The 23511-nt window shown below is 42.4% G+C and overlaps 2 protein-coding genes across 3 annotated transcripts in view; one reads left to right on the top strand and one right to left on the bottom strand.

Moving 5' to 3' along the window:
- Positions 1 to 10079, bottom strand: part of Lrrc36 (leucine rich repeat containing 36) — a 53950-nt gene extending 43871 nt beyond the window's left edge. The window contains exon 1 of the mRNA XM_021220220.1: positions 10010 to 10079. Within this exon, the coding sequence (XP_021075879.1) occupies positions 10010 to 10079 (70 nt within the window). The remainder of the gene's footprint in view (positions 1 to 10009) is intronic.
- Positions 10080 to 10224: 145 nt separating this feature from the next.
- The window catches only part of Kctd19 (potassium channel tetramerization domain containing 19), a 30743-nt gene continuing 17456 nt past the window's right edge, over positions 10225 to 23511 (top strand). For both annotated transcript variants that reach the window (XM_021220593.1, XM_021220592.1), the window contains exons 1-2: positions 10225 to 10268; positions 14427 to 14723. In XM_021220593.1, the coding sequence (XP_021076252.1) occupies positions 10266 to 10268; positions 14427 to 14723 (300 nt within the window). In that variant the 5' untranslated portion in view covers positions 10225 to 10265. The remainder of the gene's footprint in view (positions 10269 to 14426; positions 14724 to 23511) is intronic.

Here is a 23511-nt window from a genome sequence, read left to right as displayed (position 1 = left end):
CCTCTGAGTATTTTTATCCAAAACAACCGAAAGCAAGACTGAGACACGACTTGCACCTCAGTGCTCACAGAATCATTCATCATAATTAGCCCCAAAGTAGAAACAGCGCCCATGTTCATCCATGGGCAAATAAGCAACGTCTATAATGTATGTAAAAAGAAATCTTGTTCGGACTTAAACATGGAGGAACTTCTGATACATGGTTCTGATGTACGCCGTAACACAGGTGACCCTGAAGACTATCTTAAATCAAAGGAGCCATATGCCAAGGACAAAGACCGCATCATTCCATTTGTACATGGAATACAGACTTTCATGAACACCAAAGCAATAGGCCACCTATTCATAGACTGGAACCTCTGAAACCACCATTTATCTTAACTATTTGTTACAGTAATGAGAAGCTAATTCACGCAGTGGGAGAAAGTACTTGCTAACTATCTTCTTCAGGAAAGGATTAGTGTCTATCCAAAACACACCAAAAGCTCTTTAAGTTCAACAGTCATGAAATAAACAATCCAATTTTAAAAATGGGAAGACCAAAACACATACTTCAACAAAAGTCTGTATAAACATATATATGTATATATACACACATATGTGTGTGTTTGTACGCAGATGGCAAAAAATGAAAACTGTTCGACATCATAAGTCATTAGGAAATAGCAAATTGAAAAAAAGAGATACCACTGCATATCAAAATTATCAAAATCCTAAATATTGACACTAAGTGTTACTGAGATTGTGGGATGCAAATGCTACCACTTAAGACAACTCAGCATTCTGAAAAGCTGAACACATCTTTTCATGTCATCTAGCATTCACACTCTTTGGCATTGATTCACACAAGCTCAAACTTTACATCTACACAGAGACTGCACACAGGTGTTTATAGCAATTTTATTCATGGCTGCCAAAATCTGGAAGTGGCCAAGATGTCCTGATTAGGGAAATGCATAAGCAAAGCATGGTACGTCCACACAGTGGAACATATTCAGCTATAAGAAGAATGAGTAACCAAACACGCAAAGACACGGAAGAACCTTCTTTCCTTTGCAGTTCTCAGGTTAAACCTATGGTCTTATGCACACTAAGTAAGTATTCTACCACGGAGGTGTATTTCCAACCATTTGTTTGTTTGTTTGTTTGTTTGTTTGAGACAGGGTCTGTGTAGCCTAGGATGGCCTTGAACTCCTGAGACTCCTGCTGCCACCTCTCAAGGGATGCATTTACAAATGTATGTCACCATACACAGCTGGATATGGAATAACCTTATGTATCTGTTGTTATGTGAGAGAAACCAATCAGTTAGATAGTATGTGATTCCAACTCTGTAACGTTCTGAATAAGACAACAGTGAAAATGTCAGTGGTAGGGAAGGACATAATGTCTGCACTTGGGAGCCAAGGCAAGAAAGACCATCTTCGACTATATGATTAGTTTAAGACCAACAACTGGGCTATGCATAGTGAGGACCTGTATCAAATAATCAAGCAAACAAGATCAGAGACTGTCAGGAGTTTGGGGTAAGGGAGAAATAAATATGTGAGGTCTAGAGTTATTTATTTATCTTTTAACCCTTATTTTTATTTTATTTTTAAAGTATGGGTACTTTACCTATATGTATGTTTGTACATCATATTGTGCAGTGCCCACAGAGGCCAGAAGAGGGCATTAGATCCCCTTGGGACTGGAATTGCAAATGATTGTGGATGCTGGGAATCAAATTTGTTTCCTCTCTAAGAGCAACCTTTAACTGCTCTGAATCCCTAAGCCAACTCTCCATCTCCTATTTGTTAATTTTAAAGTACTGTTAATTAAACCTAGGGCTTTGGACAAATTAGGCAAGCTTTCTACCACTGAGCTATACCACCAGACCAGTAGGGGATTTTTTAGGGTATTGAAACCATTGTTTGTTATTGTAATATTAGACATAGAACAAGACAAATTTGTCAAAACACAAAAAACTATACAACACAGAGTAAAACCTAATATAAACTGTAGTCTTCAGCTAAAAATGTATCAATATTATAGTAACTGTATCACATGGGAAGATTATTGCTAATAAGGAAAGCTGGAGGGTAGGGGATAAATGTAGGCGAAGATGGGTGTATGGGAGCTCTGCATCTTATGCTCAAATTCTCTGTAAATCTAAAGCTGCCCTAAAAATAAAGTCTTTTAATAAAAAGTGATAAATTATTGATACATGCTAAAATATAGATAGACCTCCAAAATATGCCAGACAGAAAAGGACACATATTATTCCACTTAGAGGAAATGTCCTGAAGAAGCAAAGTCACAGAGACAGAAATTCTGTTGGTGACTGCCAGTGGCTAAGGAAAGTGGGAAATATGGTGATTTTCTAATAGGTCAATGAAAACGTTCTGGAGCTAGACAGCAGGAGTGGTTGTTGTCCTAGTTAGCACTAACTGTTCGTTTGAAGACAGCCTCAGTTAAATTTTTGCCAAGATCAGACTGGCCTGTGGCAAGTCTGTGGAGGGTTTTCTTGATTATTAATTTGTACAGGAGGGTCTAGGCAGGGTGTCCTTGGCCGAGTAAGAAAGCCAGTGAATCAAAAAGTGAGTCAGTGAGCAGGGTTTCTCCACAAATCCTGCCTCAGGTTCCTACTTCGAGTTCCCTCAATGACAAATTGTGACCTGGAAGTATAAGTCAAAGAAACCCTTTCCTAAGATACATTGGCTAGAATATTTTATCACAACAATCATAAGCAAACTAGAACAGTTATACAAGTCTGCAAATGTTCTAGAGGACCTTGAATTTAATAGCATGCGAATATCTTTTTAAAAATGTCCTGACTCTGACAACATTGTCTTGGTAACTTTATGATTCATGCTAATCTAATATCCTAAGATTCTGCTATTGTGAGAAAGGCTGAGGGTAATTAGTGGTTCCACCGGTGATGCGCGGGATTTCTCATGGTTTTCACTGTGGACTCATTTGAAGAACGGACAACAGGACCCCAGGATCATCATTCAACAAATAAATTGTGAAGTGCAGGCTGCTAAGAACATGTGCATTTGGTTCCAGTGCTTATAAAGTGTTAACTTCACATAGATCAAAGAACAAATCAAACACAGCAGTATCATATAGATTAACAATACAATAGGGGCGGGGGAGATGACGCAGTGGTTAAGAGCACTAACTAGTCTTCCAGAGGACCCAGGTTCAATTCTCAGTACCCATATAGCAGCTAACTTCAATTCTAGGGGATCCAATGTCTTCTTCGGGCCTCCTCTGGAACTAGGGCACACGTGTGGTGCACAGACACGCACGCAGGCAAAGAAATCATACACATAAAACCAAAATATGTACATGATATATACCTCAATGGACAAAATCTCATCTTTGTTGTAAAAACAAAAACTCAAGTTATCTCTCTCTAAAATGAAAACAGGAAGAGGAGCTGCTGGGGGAAGATCAGAGTGTGGCAGGCATGGCGTCTGAGGTTCTACTGCTGTGAAGAGACACCGTGACCACAGCAATTCTTATAAAGGACGTTTAATTGGGGCTTGGGTACAGGTTCAGGGGTTAAGCATGCCGGCATTTAGGCAGGCGTGGCACTGGAGGAGGTAAGAGTTTTAAAGGCAGCTAGGAGAAGACTGGCTTTCAGACAGCTAGGACAATGATCTCAAAGCCCGCACCCACAGCGACACACTTCCCCCAACAAGACCACACCTCCAAATAGCACCACTCCCTGGGCCAAGCATATTCAAACCACCACACATGGGGGTGGATGAGTGGAAGAGATTCACAAAAACAGTTGACACAAATGTTTTTACAAAGCCGTTACTTTCTCTTCCAATTTTTTAAACTAATAAAATATGAAACTAAAGTGAAAAAAGAAAACCATTTATAACTTCACTAGGAAACTGAATTAATAACCTATCATAGAGCTTGTTTCTAATGACAATAAAAAAATTTCAGAAGCTGGGCGTGGTGGCTCACGCCTTTAATCTCGGCACTCAGGAGGCAGAGGCAAGTGGATTTCTGAGTTCGAGGCCAGCCTGGTCTACAAAGTGAGTTCCAGTAACCAGAATGGATTAGTGTGGGAAGTGGGTGCGGCCGTGCAGCAGCCAAGACGGTGCCCTGGCTCATTGCCAAGCCCCGTGATCCCTGCTTGTTTACCAAGCACCTGAATGATCATGAACACCAGAATGATCACACACACACCTGAATGATCACACACACCTGAATGATCACACGCACCTGAATGATCATGCGCTGTCCGCCTGACGCATAGAGTCATACAGCATGATATTGAGTCACTGACCTATCAACACCCACCCTGTCTGCGTGCATGGCTCATGTACAGAGCATTCTGAATGCTGATTGGATGATGAAGAGTGGTGAGAGAGGAGTGCAGAGGGTGGAGGGGGATAAATTGGGCGATCCCCCAGAATAAAGGGGAATAAAGCTGAGGGAGAATAAAGGAAGCTGAAGCAAGCTGAAGCTGAAGCGCTGTGGAAGGTGTTTAAAACCCTGCCTTGGTGTACATGTCATCTTTTCCCCACCTCTGCTGGCCAGAGTCTGGGGTTACCGACAGATTAGGACACACCAAATATTGTTAAATCAATGTGTTTATAATGATTCGGAGAAAGTAAAGCAGTCTTCATTAGTTACCTTTAAAAAAAATAAACTCACTTTTAAAACTGATAAGTGTCAGGTGAAACAATAACAATAACAAAAAAAAATCAGACATCGGTTTTGCCTTTTCTACATGACAACAAATGATTGGTGTGGAGACTTTTGTTTTTACAGAATTATCAGACTAGTCAAGAACAATGGAATTTTGGTAATTCCTTGTGAATTAACAGACCCGGGCAAGCATAATCAATGGCTACCCCAAATACAAAGAACATCAGACATTGCATACTTTCTTATAGAAATATATAGGGCTATTCAAGAAGCAGTCTGTGGGAAGGCATGCATAATCAAATCTGAATGTGATTAAACCTCATATAACTACTAATTCACAGGTAATTCAGAAAACGAGGAAAACATTTTAGGGATGGAGCGAGTAAAATCCAGGTTGTATCATAAACACTTCAAAACAAATGGTGCAAATTTCCTCAAATATGATGAAAATTCAAAGGGAAAGTAGGGAATATTTAAATCAAATAAGATTTAAAATATATTCAACAAACTGGCATATGCACTTTATAGATATTTAAAAAACAAATGTCTCAATTGGAGACATGACACTATTGTATGAATATTTGTCCCACCAGACAAAAGAACTGGTAAAGTTGAGCAAACCTAAATCCTGGAAAAATCTCAGAACTGAGGCCAGCAGGCATGGGGCCAGCTCCTTGCCAAACCACCTGATCTGGAACATGTAACCATGACACCCAACTAAAAGGACCACGATAATCAGCTACATAGCATAAAAACGTGCTATGCTAATGAGGTAATGAGGTGTCTAGATAAGCCTCTAGTGTTTAGCCAATGAGCTTCCCTTCCTGGGTTCTTCCTGCAAAAGGCTTTTAATCCCTGGTTCACCCTGAGTAAGATGTATGAATGCACATCCACCATCAAAGCAATTTGGACAAACAAGGACTGTCTCCTTGGTCAAGGATCGACATTGCTGGAGGAGGCCTTCATTATAAAGAGCTATACCTAAATCTCCTAAAGATGAACCTGTTGACCCCCTTCCCCAACTCCTTGAGGTTCCCAGCAGCATCTGGGGCACAGGAAGCCAGGAGCCAGGAACCACGGCATTCATCCCAGTTCCTGGTTACATATCATTATACTTATATACAATTTTGCATTCTTCCCATTTAATATAAAATATAATTATCATGTTACTATGTAGTTGTCATATCCATAGTTTTGATAGCTAAAGAGTCTTTTACTAGGTAATAATTTATTTCAATGTGACATGGCATAAGAATGTGTATTTGCTTTTTTTTTTAAATGTTTTTTTTTTAAGATTTATTTATTTATTATATGTATGTACACTATAGCTGTCTTCAGACACTCCAGAAGAGGGCGTCAGATCTTGTTACGGATGGTTATGAACCACCATGTGGTTGCTGGGATTTGAACTCTGGACCTTCGAAAGAGCAGTCGGGTGCTCTTACCCACTGAGCCATCTCACCAGCCCCATTTGCTTATTTTTATGCTGTTAAAAAGTATATTTTTGTGAACTAGACTTTTATTTTTTAACTATTAAGAATATATTTCAAGCCGGGCGGTGGCGGTACACGCCTTTAATCCCAGCGTTTGGGAGGCAGAGGCAGGTGGATTTCTGAGTTCAAGGCCAGCCTTGTCTATATAGTGAGTAGTTCCAGGACAGCCAGGGCTATACAGAGAAACCCTGTCTCGATAAAAACCAAACCAACCAACAAACAAAAAAGAATATATTTCAAGTTTTGAGTCATGTTGTTTAAATATTTTTAAGCTTTTGATAAATGTTTCAAATGTTAAAAAAACTGTCTCAATCAGAGACAAGACACTATTGTATGAATATTTGATATTAGGGGAGTATCGCTAGACATGGTGGTACATGCCTTTAATCCCAGAACTCTGGAAGAGGCAGGTGGAGCTCTAAGAGTTCCAGACTAGCCTGGTCTGCATAGTGAGTTCTTGGCCAGCCAAGGCTACATGTGTAAGACCTTATCTCTACCTGCCCTCCCCCAAAAGAACTTATTATTGGGACAAGAGATGTAGCCCAGTGGTAGAGTGTTTGCCTAGCATGTGTAAGGCTCTGGATTCTATCCTGAGCAATGCACATACAAAGGTTACTACTACAGTTAAAGCACAATGTATTAGAGGTAGTACTTGACATACTACATTCGAAATCACAGGAGTGATTTCTATGAAAAGAAATGTATTCCAAAGAAAAATGTAACAATACTGTTATATTTAAAGATATTTTATGGGCAATTAAAAATAAACAGAATATTTTTTTTCTGAGACAAGGTTTCTCTGATTATTATATTTTGGCTGTCCTGGAACTCACTTTGTAGACTAGGCTGGCCTCAAACTCAGAAATCCACCTGCCTCTGCCTCCCAAGTGCTGGGATTAAAGGCATGTGCCACCATTGCCCGGCAACAGAATATTTTTAAAAAACAAAATAAATTCTGGACTGGGGAGAGAGCTCCGTTTATAAGATGCTTGCCGGGGCTGGTGAGATGGCTCAGTGGGTAAGAGCACCCGACTGCTCTTCCGAAGGTCCGGAGTTCAGATCCCAGCAACCACGTGGTGGCTCACAACCATCCGTAACAAGATCTGACGCCCTCTTCTGGAGTGTCTGAAGACAGTTACAGTGTACTTACATATAATAAATAAATAAATCTTTAAAAAAAAAATAAAGATGCTTGCCATATAAGTCGAAGACTGGACTTTGGATCCTTGGTACCCACACCAATGTTGGGCAGATAGAGGTAGCGGTCTGCTTGTAACTCTAGCACCGGAAAGGCAGTGGGGAAGGGTGAGTCCAGGATTCTGTTATCTTTATTCTTATATATATATTGGGAAATAGTCATATAAAAAACTAGAACATTTCCAGGCATAGTTACATGCCTTGAATCCTCGCACTAGTGAAGCAGAAGCAGGTGTATGTCAGTGAGGTTGAAGCCAGCCTGGTTTACATAGTGAACTCCAGGACATCCAGACCGACGTAGTAAGGCTCTGTCTCAACCAACCAAATAAGTAAGTAAGTAAGTAAATAAATAAATAAATAAATAAAGCTTATATAGGGAGAGGACACTTAGGAAATCTGGTAACAAACAGCGCCCTTAGGAAGAGGAATTAGGGCTGTAAGACAGGGAGGCAAGGTAAAGACTTACTATTTGCTTAATAATTATCATAACCAGTGCATACTAAATTAATTACTTTAATAGTCTTTTTTAATAGTTGATAATTACATATCTTTTCTCGGCCAAACAATTACCATCAGCCTACAGCACATGTTCTCTAGTGTTTTGTTTCTGCTCCAGTCCTGACCCTGCATCATTCCCTCCACTTTACTTCTGTATACTTCTTTATAGTCACAGAAAAATCTCTATTCCATTATAAGTTTCACTATCTCCTCTCTCAAACACATCATTTCCTTTTTCTTCTACCTGAATGTGGTTTCCATCCTTCCTGATTTTCTAAGGTCCTCCTTCTCTAAGTTGTCAGTGGGCCACAATATTGACAGCACTAATGGACAAAGGGCCAGTCTAAAGACTTCTTGTCTAATCTCTTGTATATTTATTAAAGATTTAAAAATTTTATCTGCTTGGGCAGATAAAAGGTGATGCACACCTTCCAACACTTGGGAGCCTAAAACAGGCAAATCCCAGTGAGTTTGGGTCAACCTAATCTAAATAGTGAGACCCTAGCTCAAACAAACCAAAATAAAATATCTTTAACTGCCTTATATTGTTCTAACTGGAGAATGTAAGGGGTATATGCCCTTTCCCCAAAATATCATTACTTTTATTTTATTTTTTAAGACTATATCTCGTTTGTGGATTCAGGTCCTTGTACCTCAGCCTCCCTAGTAGCTGGGATTACTGGTATTCACTGCTACAGCCAGCTTTGAACCTCTCTATCCTCAATACCAAGGTGATCATTTCTATAAAAATATTTTAATAGGCTGGGTGCTGGTGACACATGCCTTTAATCCCAGCACTTGGGAGGCACAAGCAGGAGAATCTCTGAGTTCAAGGTCAGCCTGCCGGGTCTACAGAGCAAGTTCCAGGAGAGCTGGGAGAAACCCCAACCTGAAAAACCAATTAATTAGCTAATTAATTAAAAATATTTTAATGGAAGGGAAGACACAGACGTGTAGCAAGCCAAGGACGTTTATTTTATCTGACTTGTAAAATAGAGTTCACAGTAGTTTTAAAAAGAAAATTTATGCTGGGCTAAGGATGTTGTCCAATTGGTAGAATGCTTGCCTACCATGAGCCCTAGATTTGATTCCTCAGAACTGCATACAACTGGGCATAGTGTCAAGTTTGAGGCCAGCCTGGGCCACATGATAAGACCTTGTCTTATACAAATTATATATAATGTGTGTGTGTCCATATACATATGCATCAATTTATACATTGATCAAACTATTATCTTTGATTACAGCAAAAAACATTAATACCTATTCAATTTACCAGTATTTGTTATGGTTATAGCACAGACTTCGGGATCAGTCTTGGATTAATAAACCCTGCCTGTACCATCCGCTTTGACTCCGGGGCAAGAGTCTGACCTAATTTTATTGATTTGTAAAATGGGAACCATGACAGCATAAGACATTAAATGCAGGTAAGGCACTTAACCCCACGAGTGGCGATAATGACATCACTAACTTCCTAGGGAGCTAAGGGTTTCATTAGGAATACTGAAGGCTTTCGCAGCGCTCTCCTTCCTTAGACACTTAGCAAGCCGCGTGCTTGTCAGCCCTGTCAGAGGCAGGGTTAGCTCTCTCAGGAGGAAGGCAGGGCTGGGCACTGGGCTCAAGACTGAAGGATCGCTTAGTGTTTCCCATAAAAGCCTCTTGGAGCTTTTAAAAGACGGATCAAAGAAAGGCTTTGGTCTGGAAATTCTTCACAGAGGATAACGGAATAGGGTGTCCTTTCCCAATGCACCCAACTTGAAAAGTCCGTCTAGGCGGGAAGTTTAAGAAACTGCCCCTTGTGCCTCCTCAACAGCGCGCACCACCACAGTCGCCCATCCCAACTCCTCTCTCTCTCTCCTACATCCATGTCCTCCCACTAGTGGAGACTTCTTTCTTTCTGTCAAATAACGTCCCTTGCCACACAGGGGTCCTTTCCTCCTCTCCTTCAATGCCTCACCCTCTGCCTCAGACTCTCCTATTACTCCAGCCTCTGCACCCCAGTGTCACCCTTTCTGCCTCGATCGCCTCTTTCTTCTTCGCCCGAGGAACCGCTCCTCTGCAGCGCCTTTGCCTCTGCCTGGGGCTCCCGAGGCTACACACACAACCACCCTTTCCTCACAGCCTCCGAGCCACGCTCCAGATCCACACCCTCCCGGCCCTACCCGGCTGCTCCAGGGTCAGCGCCCCCAGGCGGCGGAGGCACTCCTCGTCCAGATCCCACTGCTCCGCCATTCGCGCCCGCCGCTCACCTGCCGCGGCTCGCGAGACCGCCCCCTCCTCGCCAGGCCCCGCCCCTCGCGCCAGGCCCCGCCCCTGACTCGGGCCCCGCCCCTCCCCACTGGCCGGGGGCCTTGGTTCTCTAGGGGCCGTTAGAGGGACCGGTCACGAGCCTGTCCGCCTGTCACGGAAGTTAGGACTATGGTATGGAGCCCGTCCCTGAGAAGGGCACCAAAACCACTAAGGTGGAGATTGGGGGTTAGCTGGTGCCCGAGATGAGAACCTCGAGATTAGGGATCTGACTTTGGGGTATGAGGATCCGAAGGAGGCCCTAGTTTAGAAGAATCTGGGGAGGGCTTGTCTGAGTAGTGGAGAGAACATGCCATGCTGCCTTGAGAGATGAACTATTCCACACCGCTGGGGATTTGAGGGGGCTCCAGGTTGTGGGGTGAAGAAGGTGTGCCTCTTTGAGGGATGGAAGCCTTTGTACCTTAAAGCCCAGGTTTATTCTAGAGCAAGGCGAGGATGACATTTAAAGGGGAAATCCAGATCTGACAGTTGGGGGCAGGGGGGAGGGAAGATTTTGGAGTCATGACGGAAACTCCTGATCTGAAAAGGTCAGAGAATCCCTGCTCTGGGACATTGAGTCCTGTCTTTAGGGCACTGAATTTCTATCATTATAATGTTCTATGGAAGAAGGTTGTGTGTTAATGAGATGCTCTTTGGGATGGAGTTACGATGGATGACCGTTTCCCACCCCCACCCCCCAACTACTACAGGTTTCCCAAGCTGTTGATGGCTGGAGGCTCCCCCCAGACTGAAATAGTTCTGCACTAATAAGTCCCTAAACAATCTTTGGGAAAGAAAGCTCTGGCAATAACAGTTCCGTTCCTAACTTTTACCAGGAAGCATCCCTTGAGAGTCCATACAAGTGGAAACAATTCTTCCTGTTTAATAAGCGGAGCTCAACCTCCAAGAAGCTGGTTTCCTTACCTTTCTTTCCAACCAGCTATGTACCTTTAAAGAGAACAGATCAAAAATCAAATTCTTGTATATCTGTGCTTTTAGTTACCATGTTACCATGTTTATCATGCCCAGCCTAAGTCACATTTAGAAGGCACTCAATGACATCATTGGATTAGCTTTTCCAGTTCTGCTGCTGAGCCATTAATCCATTTCATAATGTTTCTTTCTCTTCCTGTACACCTAGTGTTCTTCTAGTCTTAAAGTGGCATGTCTAATTGTTCCTCTTGATTTTAGACAAGAAATGGCCCTCTTGTTTGTTACAAGGATCTAGTTTCCTGCCTCAGAATAAGAGATGTGGGTTTTTGATGGAAGTGGAGGCATTTCATTTCTTGAACTTTAATAGTCTTGTTTCCACCACCACCATTCTTAGGCAATTTTGAGTTCATTTTTTTAGTTAGCATAACAACTAGTGGGATTCACTGTGACATTTTCAAATATATACAGCCTTCCTCTTTGTTCTGCTGAGCCACTGTCCCCATAAGTAGTCCCATCTACTGCTTTTATGTCCCTGTATTCTGCTATTCTCTCTCACTTCCCCTTCCTTTAGGGCTCTTCTTCCACTCTCGTTGGCCCCCTCTCCTTTCATATCATATGTAGATCTGTGGAAATCTATATTACACATATTAAAGAAAACATGATTGTAGCTTATTTATCTCCAGTATCTATTCCATCCATTTTCTGGCAAATGTCAGAATTTCATTCTTTACAGCTGCATAAAATTCCATTGTGTATCTCTACCACATTAAAAAAAATCTATCTGTTGGTTCTATGTCTTGGTTATTGTGAATAATGCAGTAATAAACATGGATATGCAAATAAATCTATGGCATGCTGATTTAGAATTCTTTAGAAATGTAGTAGCTAATCCTCATTGTCCACCTGACCGGAGCTGGAATTCCCTAAGAGGTGCTCTTCTAGTAATGCCTGTGAGAATATTTCCAGAGAAATTTAACCAAGAAAGGAAGGAAGGGTTATGCCGAATGCAGCAGCACCATTTCATGGTCTATGGTACCTGAGTGAAAAGGATGGAAGGAGCTTCTGCATCCTTCTGCTCTCTGCTTTCCGGTCTTCCCAGATGGAGGAGTCCTGGTTTCATGCTTCTGCTCCCGTGAACTCTGTCCCACTTTCTGGGCCATGCTGAACTGTGTGCTTTTAAACCAGGAGCCAAAATAATCCTTCTCTTAAGTTACTGTTTATTATTATTATTATTATTATTATTATTATTATTATTATCATTAGTGTGTAATGTCTATGTGTGGGTGCTGGGTGCACATGCCATAGCACATATCTAGAGGTCAGAGGACCTCTTTGTGGAGTCAGTTCTTTTCTTCCAATTTAACATAGGAAGCCAAGTGGTGGTGGTGCACACCTTTAGTCCCAGCACTCAGGAGGCAGAGACAGGTGGATCTCTGAGTTCGAGGCCAGCCTGGTCTACAAAGTGAGTTCCAGGACAGCCAGGGCTACAGAGAAATCCTGTCTCAAAACAACCAACCAACAAACCAAACAAACAAACAAACAAACAATTTGAATGGGTCCCAGGTATTAAACGCAGGTCACCAAGCTTGCACAGTAGTGTCTTTACCTACAGAGCCATCTGGTGGCCCCTTAGATTGCTTTTCACAAATATTGTCACCGCATTGAGAAAAATAACTAATACAAAGTATATATCCATGCATGGTATTAGTGAGAAGTGTAATTGAATCATATGGTAGTTTTTTATTTATTTTCATTTATTTTTTGCTCCTTAAATGGCACACGCGCACGTGCGCGCGCACACACACACACACACACACACACACACCCCAGGATTAATAATAAGAGTGCTTACTGCTTTTGCAGAAGACCAAGGTTGTTCTTGGTTCTTCAAGGTTCTTTCACCCATATGGAAATCTACAACAGTCCATTTATTACATAAGTAATAATAAATTACATAAGTAATAAATGGATTTCTTAGGGTTTTTTTCTTTTTCTTTTCTTTTCTTTCTTTCTTTCTTTCTTTCTTTCTTTCTTTCTTTTTTTTTTTTTTTCGAGACATGGTTTCTCTGTATAGCCGTGGCTGTCCTGGAACTCACTCTGTAGACCAGGCTGGCCTCAAACTCAAAAATCTGCCTGCCTCTGCCTCCCAACTGCTGGAATTAAAGGCGTGTGCCACCACTGCCTGGCAATAAATGGATTTCTTAAAATAACCCTAATACATATGATTTAATATTTTAGGTTTGTTTTAAAATAGGCTCTCACTATGTAGCCCTATCTAGACAGGAGCTCACAGAAGTAAGAGATAAGAAGAAATCCACCTGCTTCTGCCTCCTGAAAGTTGGGATTAAAGGCATACACCACCATACAATGGCTGAGTTACCATTTTAATAAGTATAATTCAATGATCTATGTTTTCAGAGTTGTGCAACCACCACCACAACCAAGTGTAGAATGTTTTTTATCTTCCTTTAATGAAACCTATACCCATGCTTGGTCTCCCAGCCCTAGTAACCATTAATCTTTGTTTGTGTAAATTTGCCTTTTCTTCATATCGCGTGCTTTATTTCTCTTAGCTTAGTGTTTCAAGATCAATCCACATTGTGACATGTATCAGTCCTTCATTTCTTTTTATTAATACTTCATGAGCATGCCTGTGAGCATGCCTGTCTTTAATTGTAGCACTTAGGAGGCAGAAACAAGTGGATCTCTGTGAGTTCAAGGCCAGCCTGGTCTACATAGTGAGTTTTATGCCAGCCAGGGCTCCAATGTGAGACCCTGTCTCAAATAAACAACCTACCAGAACAGTTTCAATGTATAGATATATTCTAATTTGTTTTTCATTCACCAGTTGATGGACAAATTCAACTGAACATAAAGATTTATTTCTAGGCTCCAGTCTATACTATGTATGGCTGTCTTTGTGCCAATGGGGATTTTTATCCATCAGTCCAGCCTTTCTCCCACCTCCTACCTTTTAATACAGGGTCTCACTATGTAGCCATCTCTGGCCTTGGGTTCAATATGTACTGGCTGCAGACTTGTAGTGATCTTCCTGCCTCCATCTTGAAGTGTTGGCATAACAGATGCATGTGAACATGCAACCATGGCTGGCTTTTTAAACTGTTAGTATGTAAAATATAATTGGTTTTTTAAAAATATTCTTATTCTTCAGTTTTCTGCTCATAACAGTGTGTGTGTGTGTGTGTGTGTGTGTGTGTGTGTGTGTGTGTATGTGTGTATTAGTTCCCTTGAATGTTGTATGCACATTATTATGTTGGCAGCAAACATAGCTTAATACTTCTTGTCAGGGTGCTTTTAATTTCTTTCTGTTACATAACTCTCTCCTCATTATCCCTTTAGGAGGAGCCTGGCGTGCCCCATGAGTTGGCAGAGGATTTGTTTCACTTCAATGTCGGGGGCTGGCATTTCTCAGTTCCCAGGAGCAAACTTGCTCAGTTCCCAGACTCTCTGTTGTGGAAGGAGGCTTCAGCCCTGACCTCTTCAGAGAACCAGCGGCTCTTCATCGACAGAGACGGCTCCACATTTAGGCATGTGCACTATTACCTCTACACTTCCAAGCTCTCCTTCTCCAGTTGTGCAGAACTGAACTTGCTCTATGAGCAAGCCCTGGGTTTGCAGCTGATGCCGTTGGTTCAGGTAAGATGTGCTTTCCTCCAAGGAGTGATAATCAAATGAAGTGATGATCACTAGCATCACTAAACGTGAGGTTCTTTTCTAGAATTGGGTTCTGAGATAACCCTTTTGTTTGGTTGTTTTCTTGTTTTGTTTTAAAGATTTATTTATTATTTTATTCATATGAGTATACTACCATTGCTCTCTTCAGACACCATTACAGATGGTTGTGAGCCACCATGTGGTTGCTAGGACTTGAACTCAGGACCTCTGGAAGAGCAGTTAGTGCTCTTAATCACTGAGCCATCTATCTCTCCAGCCCTTGTTTCGTTTTGTTAAGACTGGATTTCTTTGCATAACTACCCTGGCTGTCCTGGAACTCACTCTGTAGACCAGGCTGCCCTCGAACTCACAGAGATCAGCCTGCCTCTGCCCCTCAAGTGCTGGGATTAAAGGCATGAGCCACCACGCCTGGCAGCTCTTTCAAATCTTATGATGCTATTTATTTTTTCTCTTTTTGAGGTGCTAGGGACAAAATCCAAGGCTTTCTGCAAGCTAGGCAAATACTCTGCTACTGATCCACATCTCACAGAGACCTGCCTGCCTCTGCTTCCTGAGTGCTGGGATTAAAGGTGCATGTTACCACACCTATTGTTTTTTGGTGTTTTGAGACAGGTCTTTTTTTTTTTTTTCAGGGGTGAGGGTTGAGACAAGGTTTCTCTGTGGCCCTGGCTGTCCTGGAACTTGTTCTGTAGACCAGGCTGGCCTTGAACTCAGAGATCTGTCTGCCTCTGTCTCCCAAGAGCTGGGAAAGGCGTGGGTTAAAGACCTGGCTGAACCTTCCTTTTTTATTTTAAAAGCTGTAACTACTTTTACTTATAAAGCATCAAAGTATGACAGAAAATGCAAGCGTAAGCTTTACTATTTTCTCCAAGCCCACGGAAGTCATTTTGGTAGTGACTGTGTTTAGTTGATTTGGTAGTTTTTGTTTGGTTTTTGGTTTTTGGTTTTTTCGAGACAGGGTCCTCTGTGTAGCCCTGACTGCCCTGGCATTCACTCTGTAGACCAGGCTGGTTTTGAACTCAAAAATCTGCCTGCTTCTGCCTCCCAAGTGCTGGGATTAAAGGCATGCGCCACCGTTGCCCTTCGATTTGGTAGTTTTTGAACAATGATTTTTTTTTTGTAACTTGGAAAAACTAAATATTATGACTGGGAAGGAAATCCGGGCATGTTCCATATCAGTCTCACTGTCTGGACAAGGTGTTGTTTATTCCATTTTCATACATGCTAGTCCATCAACTACAGTGCATCTCTGTAGACCACTAAGTATGCCTCCCCAGCACCTCTTAGAAGAAAATTGACTTAGATTGTGTTGGCATCTGGGTCAGGAGGAAAGAAACCATTTATTTTGTAATATATGTGCTTATGGATAATTCTTGCTAAATAATTCAATGTTTTCTCTGAAGTTATTATATATTTAGGAATCCAAGAACCCTAGCCAGCATAGTGCAGTGCAAGTTGTAGCTCTCTGAAGTTTTTGGCTTCCCACTTGAATCTAAATCTTGTCATCATCTTTAGGATAAGGTATTAGAATTGCTTGCAAGTGGCTTCAAAACCATTTAAATGCCTTGGCGCGTTAGGTTTGCTCGTGGCTCTATGCCAAGCCACCTTTTTGTGCGGAGAGGGGGTAACTTGTTCCTTGCAGACAATTAAAGAGATTAAGGCAATGTTTTACAGGATCATTGAGAAGAACACGAGCTTCTCGTACGAACAGTTTATTAAGCCCTCAAAGCCCTTTGCAGTCCTCACTTCCGAAACCCAAACCAAACCAAACATCTCCGAGAATCAACTTCGGAGGAGGAGGCAACAACACAGAAGCCAATGGGTTGGTCTGATTCCAAAATTCCAGGATGTGTGAGTAGCGGAGTTTGAAGAATTATGTGGCTCTGCCTCCCTAACACAGCCTGCGAAACAAGTGCTTAGGCAGCGTTGGAAATGGTGTTTTCGAAGAAATCAACATTTGGGCTGGCCCAGCCTAAGTGGTATTTATTCATTGAAGCAGAGAGTAAATACAGCTGGGAACCAACAGCCGCCTCAAGCAAGTCAACGACTCATTTCCCCCACTTTCCTCACTGCAAAGGCCTAGCCAACTACTTGGGTTTGCCTTAATAGAGCAATGGCAGCGCTTGGAGAAAATGAATTTTGCCGACTCTGTCTAAAGACCCTTCGCAAGCAGGCCCACCTCAAGCATTTAACTACGACTTAATGAGAACATTCTGGATTCCAGTTTTATTCCTATGTACTTTTAGGGACAACAAGATTAGTATAATAAAACATAATGTGAGCCATGTATGTGGATGACATATGTAATCACATGTAATTTAAGAGATGTGGGTCTCCCTGTGCTGCCTCAGCTGGCCCTGCACTCCAGGATTCCACTGATTCCCCCCTGGTCTCAGCCTCCAAAGTCACTGAGGGACCACGGGTACATGCAGTAACACCTAGTTTCATAGGTGTTATTTAAATTTTGTAGTAGCCAAACTTTAAAAAGTGTGAAGAAAAGAGTAAAACCAAATTTTGATGATATATTTTATTTAACCCAATATTTTTAAAAATTAACCTTTGAGATACTTTTGTTTTATACCAAGTTTTCAGTATCTGATTTTTTTTAACATTTAGCACATCAGATTGAGAATACTGTAGTTCAACAAGTCATACAGTCACAATGACTGCCATATTAGATAGCACATATCTGAACTGTTCCAAATTATTAATACTCCTTACTAGAGAATTCTTCATAATTAGCACTTAGCAATAAAAACAGAACTGGACGCCTGCTAATGGGTTGGGGTTTTTGTTTTGTTTTGTTTTTTTGAGACAGGGTTTCTCTGTGTAGCCCTGGCTGTCCTGGAACTCACTCTGTAGACCAGGCTGGCCTCGAACTCAGAAACACCTGTCTCTGCCTCCCAAGTGCTGGGATTAAAGGCGTGCGCCACCACGCCCGGCTGTAGGGAATAAAACAATGGGTTGTCTTACTCAGTCAAAAGGTAGCAGATATGGTTCAGTATGGTCTGTAACAGCTTTGTTGAAAGGCAGTGTGGAAAGCTGGATATGGTGGTACACACTTATAATCCCAGGACCTGGGAGACTGGGATAAGTTCAAGGCCAGCCTTGGCTACATAGAAAGACCCTATCCTAAGTAAGTGAGTAAGTAAGTAAGTAAGTAAGTAAGTAAGTGTTTTAAGAGGACAAGGGAGAGAAGTAGGGGCATAGAATGAGCCAACAAGCAGGATAAGACTGAAAGCTTCTGGAAGACAGGGCCTTAGCTCCTGTAATGGACGCCACTCCCTCCACACACGCCCCTAATCCCAGTCCCACTCCATTTACCTGCCCTTCTACAAACCTAACCTGGACCTTCACCTCTAAAAGGTGCACCTGAGGGCTGGAGAGATGGTTCAGCGGTTAAGAGCACTGACTGCTCTTCCAGAGGTCCTGAGTTCAATTCCCAGCAACCACATGGTGGCTCACAACTGTCTGTAATGGGCTCCAATGCTCTCTTCTGGTGCATCTGAAGACAGCTACAGTGTGCTCACATACCTAAAATAAATAAATATATCTTTAAAAAAAAATAAAGTACACTTGAAGTCTCTGATTCAAATCAGAATACTATGTGTATTGACAGCCAATCCCATGCCAGATTCTAGAGATGAAGAACTGAGGTGGGAAGCTATACAACTCCCCCCTCTTTAATACTTAGGGTTAAACACAGGTTTTCATGGATGTTAGGTAAGTGCTGTGTGATCGAGTCATATCTCCAATCCTAATTCTACCTACATAAAAGGGCCATACATTTTATGGTTGCTTTATGCAGTTTCTCTGGATGTGATAACGTGCTTAAAATCCCAGCGATTGGAAGGTAAGACAGAAGAAAAGTTATTGTCAGTTCAAGGGCAGTCTTGGTCACAAAATGAAACCTCAAGAGAATAAAAAAGAAGAGTGCATCCATTACTTCACTCCTGTTTGGTTTGCTTTTGTTTTTCAAGGCAGGGTTTCTTTGTGTAGCCCTAGCTGTCTGAGCTGCCACTGCCTCTGGAGCTCTGACACTGAAGGCATGTGCCACCACTGCCTGGCCTCCTCTTTGCTTCTTGCTTATGGGTCCCATGTGCCCAGCTCTCTTGACCTCGCAGCATTGTGACTTCCCCACAGTGATGTACTGAAACCTGGTACTAGGAACTAAAATAAACACTTTCCCCTCTGGAAATTGAGAGAATTAGAGAAATTCAGAGAGAGAGAGAGAGAGAGAGAGAGAGAGAGAGAGAGATGGGTGGGGTTAGAGAGAATGGAGAATGGGCTGGATAACAATAGGCAATGGTAATCCAGAGTGCAAGGCTTCTTTCTGGTACACAGAGTAGACAGTGGATGCTGAGCAACTCTTCTAAAACCCAATGGAACATCATTTAAACTGCTGTGCTTTAGCTGGGCCCAGCTATTTGGAAACCTGAGCAGGATGCTCTCAAGTTCAAGACCAAACTTGAGTACTTTAGCAAGACTGTATTGGGGGGGTGGTGGTGAAATTAGGGCTGTAGCTTAGTATTGGAATGCTTGCCTACCCTGTACAAGGCCCTGGGTTTGACTTCTAGTTTTCTTAGACGTGAGTTTTACAGTATATAAAAATAAAGTTGTTGGTGCTGGGGAAATGGCTCGGTAGTGCTTACTAAGTTCTTGAGGGGACCCAGGTTCAGCGCCCAGCACCCACACCCTTGCTCACAACCATCTGTAACTCCAGTTCCCAGACATGGGACACTCTTCTGGCCTCTATTGGCTCCTGCATGCTCATGATGCACATAAACTCATGCAGGAACACACATATACATCTAAAAATAATAAGTAAATAGATCTTTAAAACAAAGTTGCAAGGAAAAAGCCAGTGGCTACTGGCTTGACAGTATTATCAGAGTCTACAAACCCCATATAGGTCATGGACCAAATCCAGTCCACTCCAGTGTATGATTGAAAAAAAAATGGTCAAATTTCAGTGTTATTGGTAAAGCTTCATTCAAATACAGCTGCGGGGCCGTGGGTATGGGGGAAAGAGGGGAGTGGGAGAGAACATACAGCCATGCTCCTCTGTTTGTATTTTGTTTTTGGCTTTTTTGAACTACAAAAAGAGCTGAGTATTTGAATTGACAGAGACCATATGGCTAGCAAAGCCTAAAATATTTAGTATCTGGCCTCTCACAGGGGAAAAAATGTGTTTACTGCTGGCCTAGATTCAATTGGGATGAAGGAAGAAGCAGGAAGATCAGCCGGGACGCTCCAGCAGCCTCCAGATCAGTGGTCCTCCACCTTCCTCATGCTCTGATTCTTGCGGTTAACCCCACGATCATAAAATGATTTTTGTTGCTACTCAATAACTGTAATTTTTATTATTACTATTGGTTTTTTTTTCGAGACAGGGTTTCTCTGTGTAGCCCTGGTTGTCCTGGGACTCACTTTGTAGACCAGGCAGGCCTTGAACTCAGAAATCCGCCTGCCTCTGCCTCCTGAGTGCTGGGAATAAAGGCGTGAACCACCACGCCCAGCTCAATAACTGTAATTTTTGTTATGAAGTATAAATATCGATGTTTTCCGATGACCTTAGGCAATCCCTGTGAAAGGGTTGTTCAACGCCCCCAGCACACACCAAGGGGCTATGACTCACAGCTTGAGAGTCACTCATCCAGATGAAAGATAAGAACGGTTTGGTCTTGAATGGTCACAGGAACAGTTTAAATCCTGGGTAAGACTTGATGAGTTTGCTAATGAATTGGATGCAGGATGTGAAAGAATGTTTCTACCCTGAGCAGCCAGGTAAATGGTGAATTCTGAGAGATGTGAACCTTTAGGGGGCAGGGATCACAAGACAAGACTAAAGGTCACATGTCAAGCTGGAGAGACAGTGACTGGGCAGAAACATCCAACTGGAGAGTTGAGGAGTCACTGAGTAGACAGATCTGGAATTCATGGCCGCAGTTGGAACCAGAATTATAATACAGGAGTCATCAAGTTGATATGTATATCTTTGAACCTGAAAGCTTTGGAGTGTCATATATTATTCATAGGAGAGATATAAAGAAGTCATTGCCATCCATACATCAGCATCACAAGGCTTCCTAAAACTTCATGAGGAATTTGAGAAGCCCTCTTAAGCATAACCTACTTGGAGCCTTCCACAAGCCATCAGACTGATCAGGAGTCACAGTGGCTACTGGGGAATGTGCAGTTTCCCTTCAGGGTCACTCACAAGAGTTTAAGGTTCTATGCAGACTATTGGTTCACTGTGACATGCCTCCTGAAGCCCAGTGAGGCTTAAACATAGGGCCCCTCTCATGCTAACACACATCCTACCACTAAACTACACTGTGGCTCAGCTTTTCCGATTTCACCTCCTCCTGGGAACTTCCAAGTTTGGACCATAAATTGCTCCATTTGTCAGCAATCTGCTTCCAGTAAGGAATCCAAATATGTCTACATTCTTTGTGTTCAAGGGAGCCAGGGAGTTTTTATGCTGATCACACAAACGATGCCTTTAGTAAAATAGGCCAGTGGCGGTTTCACATTTCCTATTATGATGCGAGACAGATTACTCTGCAATGTTGGAAAAGAACACGGCAGATAATCATTCCAACAATGTGGCTTGTGGACAATGGCTTCAAGGGTCCCCATATACTGTTTATCTTGCTCATATCGCATATGTGTGTTTGTGTGTGTGTGTGTGTGTGTGTGTGTATAAATTATACCCCTAAGTATCCCCTATGCTTACTTTCTATGCCCCCCCGCACTCATTTATTTTTTTGTCTTAGAATATTCCCCTTTTGAATTTTATTATAAATATAGCCCACAGCCTAGCCTGACATTTCCAGACAAAGTTATTGTTGCTCTGTTCTTATAATAGTGCTAATTCTGTTGGGATCTTTTTTTTTTTTAATGTCTTTCTCCTTTTCTGGTTTCTATCCCTTTCATGTTTGCGTTTCCAATGGTTTTTCAAAGTACTTGGCATCTAGAGGTGTTTAGCTACCATCTGCTGGGAGAGAAAGACTGGACCCACCAGCGGCAGAACCAGCAGTAAAGAGAGAAAGAGACAAGTTTGAAATATTGAGAGCTGCACCTTGTTTGGCTTCTTTTGTTGCGCATCCTTTTGGTCTAATAGCTTTGCTCCTTTTAGCATCAGCATCTTTACACAGCAGTCAGGGGTTTGCCGGACCCCTAAGCTCCTTTACCATGATGTTCCTTCCAATTGTCCAGGAGCACAGAAAGCACCTCTAAAACCCATTACTCCTTGAAAAATCCTGTTGAGCCCAACTGCTCTGCCTGCAGGGCGCCTTGTCAGCCATCTTTTAGCAGCGCGCATGCCCACACAGATTTCCATTGCTTCTGACTGGCCTATGCTGCCATCTAGGCCCAAAGCAACGTCAATTGTCCTTAGAGTAGCAGTTAGCCTTGTAAGTTCCCATTTTCCAGGCACAATGGTGCATGCCTGTAATTCCAGAACTTGGGAGGCTGAGGTTGGAAAAGAGCAAGTTCAAGGACACCCTGAGCTACATAGCAAGACTTTGTGGAAAGAAAAGACCCCCCTGAAATAACTTGCCATGTCATAACATAGGAAGAGTAAAGTTCCAAAAAGTAACATCCAAGTGGCCCTGAATATGAAAGTAGTCCTGAGGTCGCCTATAGAAAACCAGCCATATACACTGTGACCACTAGAGTCAGTAAAGCCAGAACCTCCTCCCCAACCTCCCCCCCCACCCCCCACCCCCGGGAAGTAGGCTCCCTGGAGCATTTGTTATTCATGCATTCTTTCAACAGAGCATTTGTTATTCATGCATTCTTTCAACAGAAAATGCCCGGTGTCCCATTTCTAGCAGAGAACAAAAAGTTGTTGGGGTCTCAGGGAGGTTATACTATTAGAAGAGAGCTGACAGGGTATAAATAAGTAAAGAGGAAAGGGAGTTGCAGAGTGCTCCTGTGGTTTCTCAGAGCATCCTAATGCTTCCTGTGAGCAGAGATTTTGTTTCTAGCTATCAGAGCAAGGGCTCACTGAAAGAGTTCAGGAAACAACCTTGTTGAAGCTCCTGGACCTAGGTGTAAGCTTGATGCCTTTGGCTAGCACATAGCATGTCCTCACTGGCTGGGGACTGCAATCTTGGTAGATTTGATTTGCCCGATTTCTTCTCCTTTTAAAGTTTGGCTGTTTCCTTTCTTGGAGAAAATCGGGCTGCCCACAGGTTTGTTTTGTTTTGTTTTGTTTTGTTTTGTTTTGTTTTGTTTTTGAGACAGGGTTTCTCTGTATATCCCTGGCTGTCCTGGAACTCACTTTGTAGACCAGNCTGGCATTGAACTCAAAAATCCGCCTGCCTCTGCCTCCCAAGTGCTAGGATTAAAGGCATGCGCCACCACCGCCCGGCTGCCCACAGTTTAATAGAAACTCCAAAACGCAGAAGTTTCATTTCTAGAAAATGGCTCATCCTGTCCTCCATTAGCATATTTCTTCTCAAGCTAGTTGTACAGACCTAAAAGATTATATACTATATGCATACATTTTTTGCAACCTACTTTTAATTAGGGTTCAGCCTCTCCTCTAGCCCACCACCTAGCAGAAGTAGTGGGAGAAAAAAGCTATTAGGATGGGGCGGGGGTGGGGTGGGGGGAGTGGACCTGTTCAGCAATAGTTCTTTGGGAGTGAGTTAGATCTTCTTTGTCAGTAGTTCAGTCCCATAGCAAACACTAAATATAAATCAGCAGCTGCAGACCAGTCCTCTAGGCAGGCAGGCAG

Source organism: Mus pahari, chromosome 20, assembly GCF_900095145.1.
Source record: "Mus pahari chromosome 20, PAHARI_EIJ_v1.1, whole genome shotgun sequence".
Lineage (NCBI taxonomy): Eukaryota > Metazoa > Chordata > Mammalia > Rodentia > Muridae > Mus > Mus pahari.
This window is presented reverse-complemented; position numbering and strand designations above follow the sequence as displayed.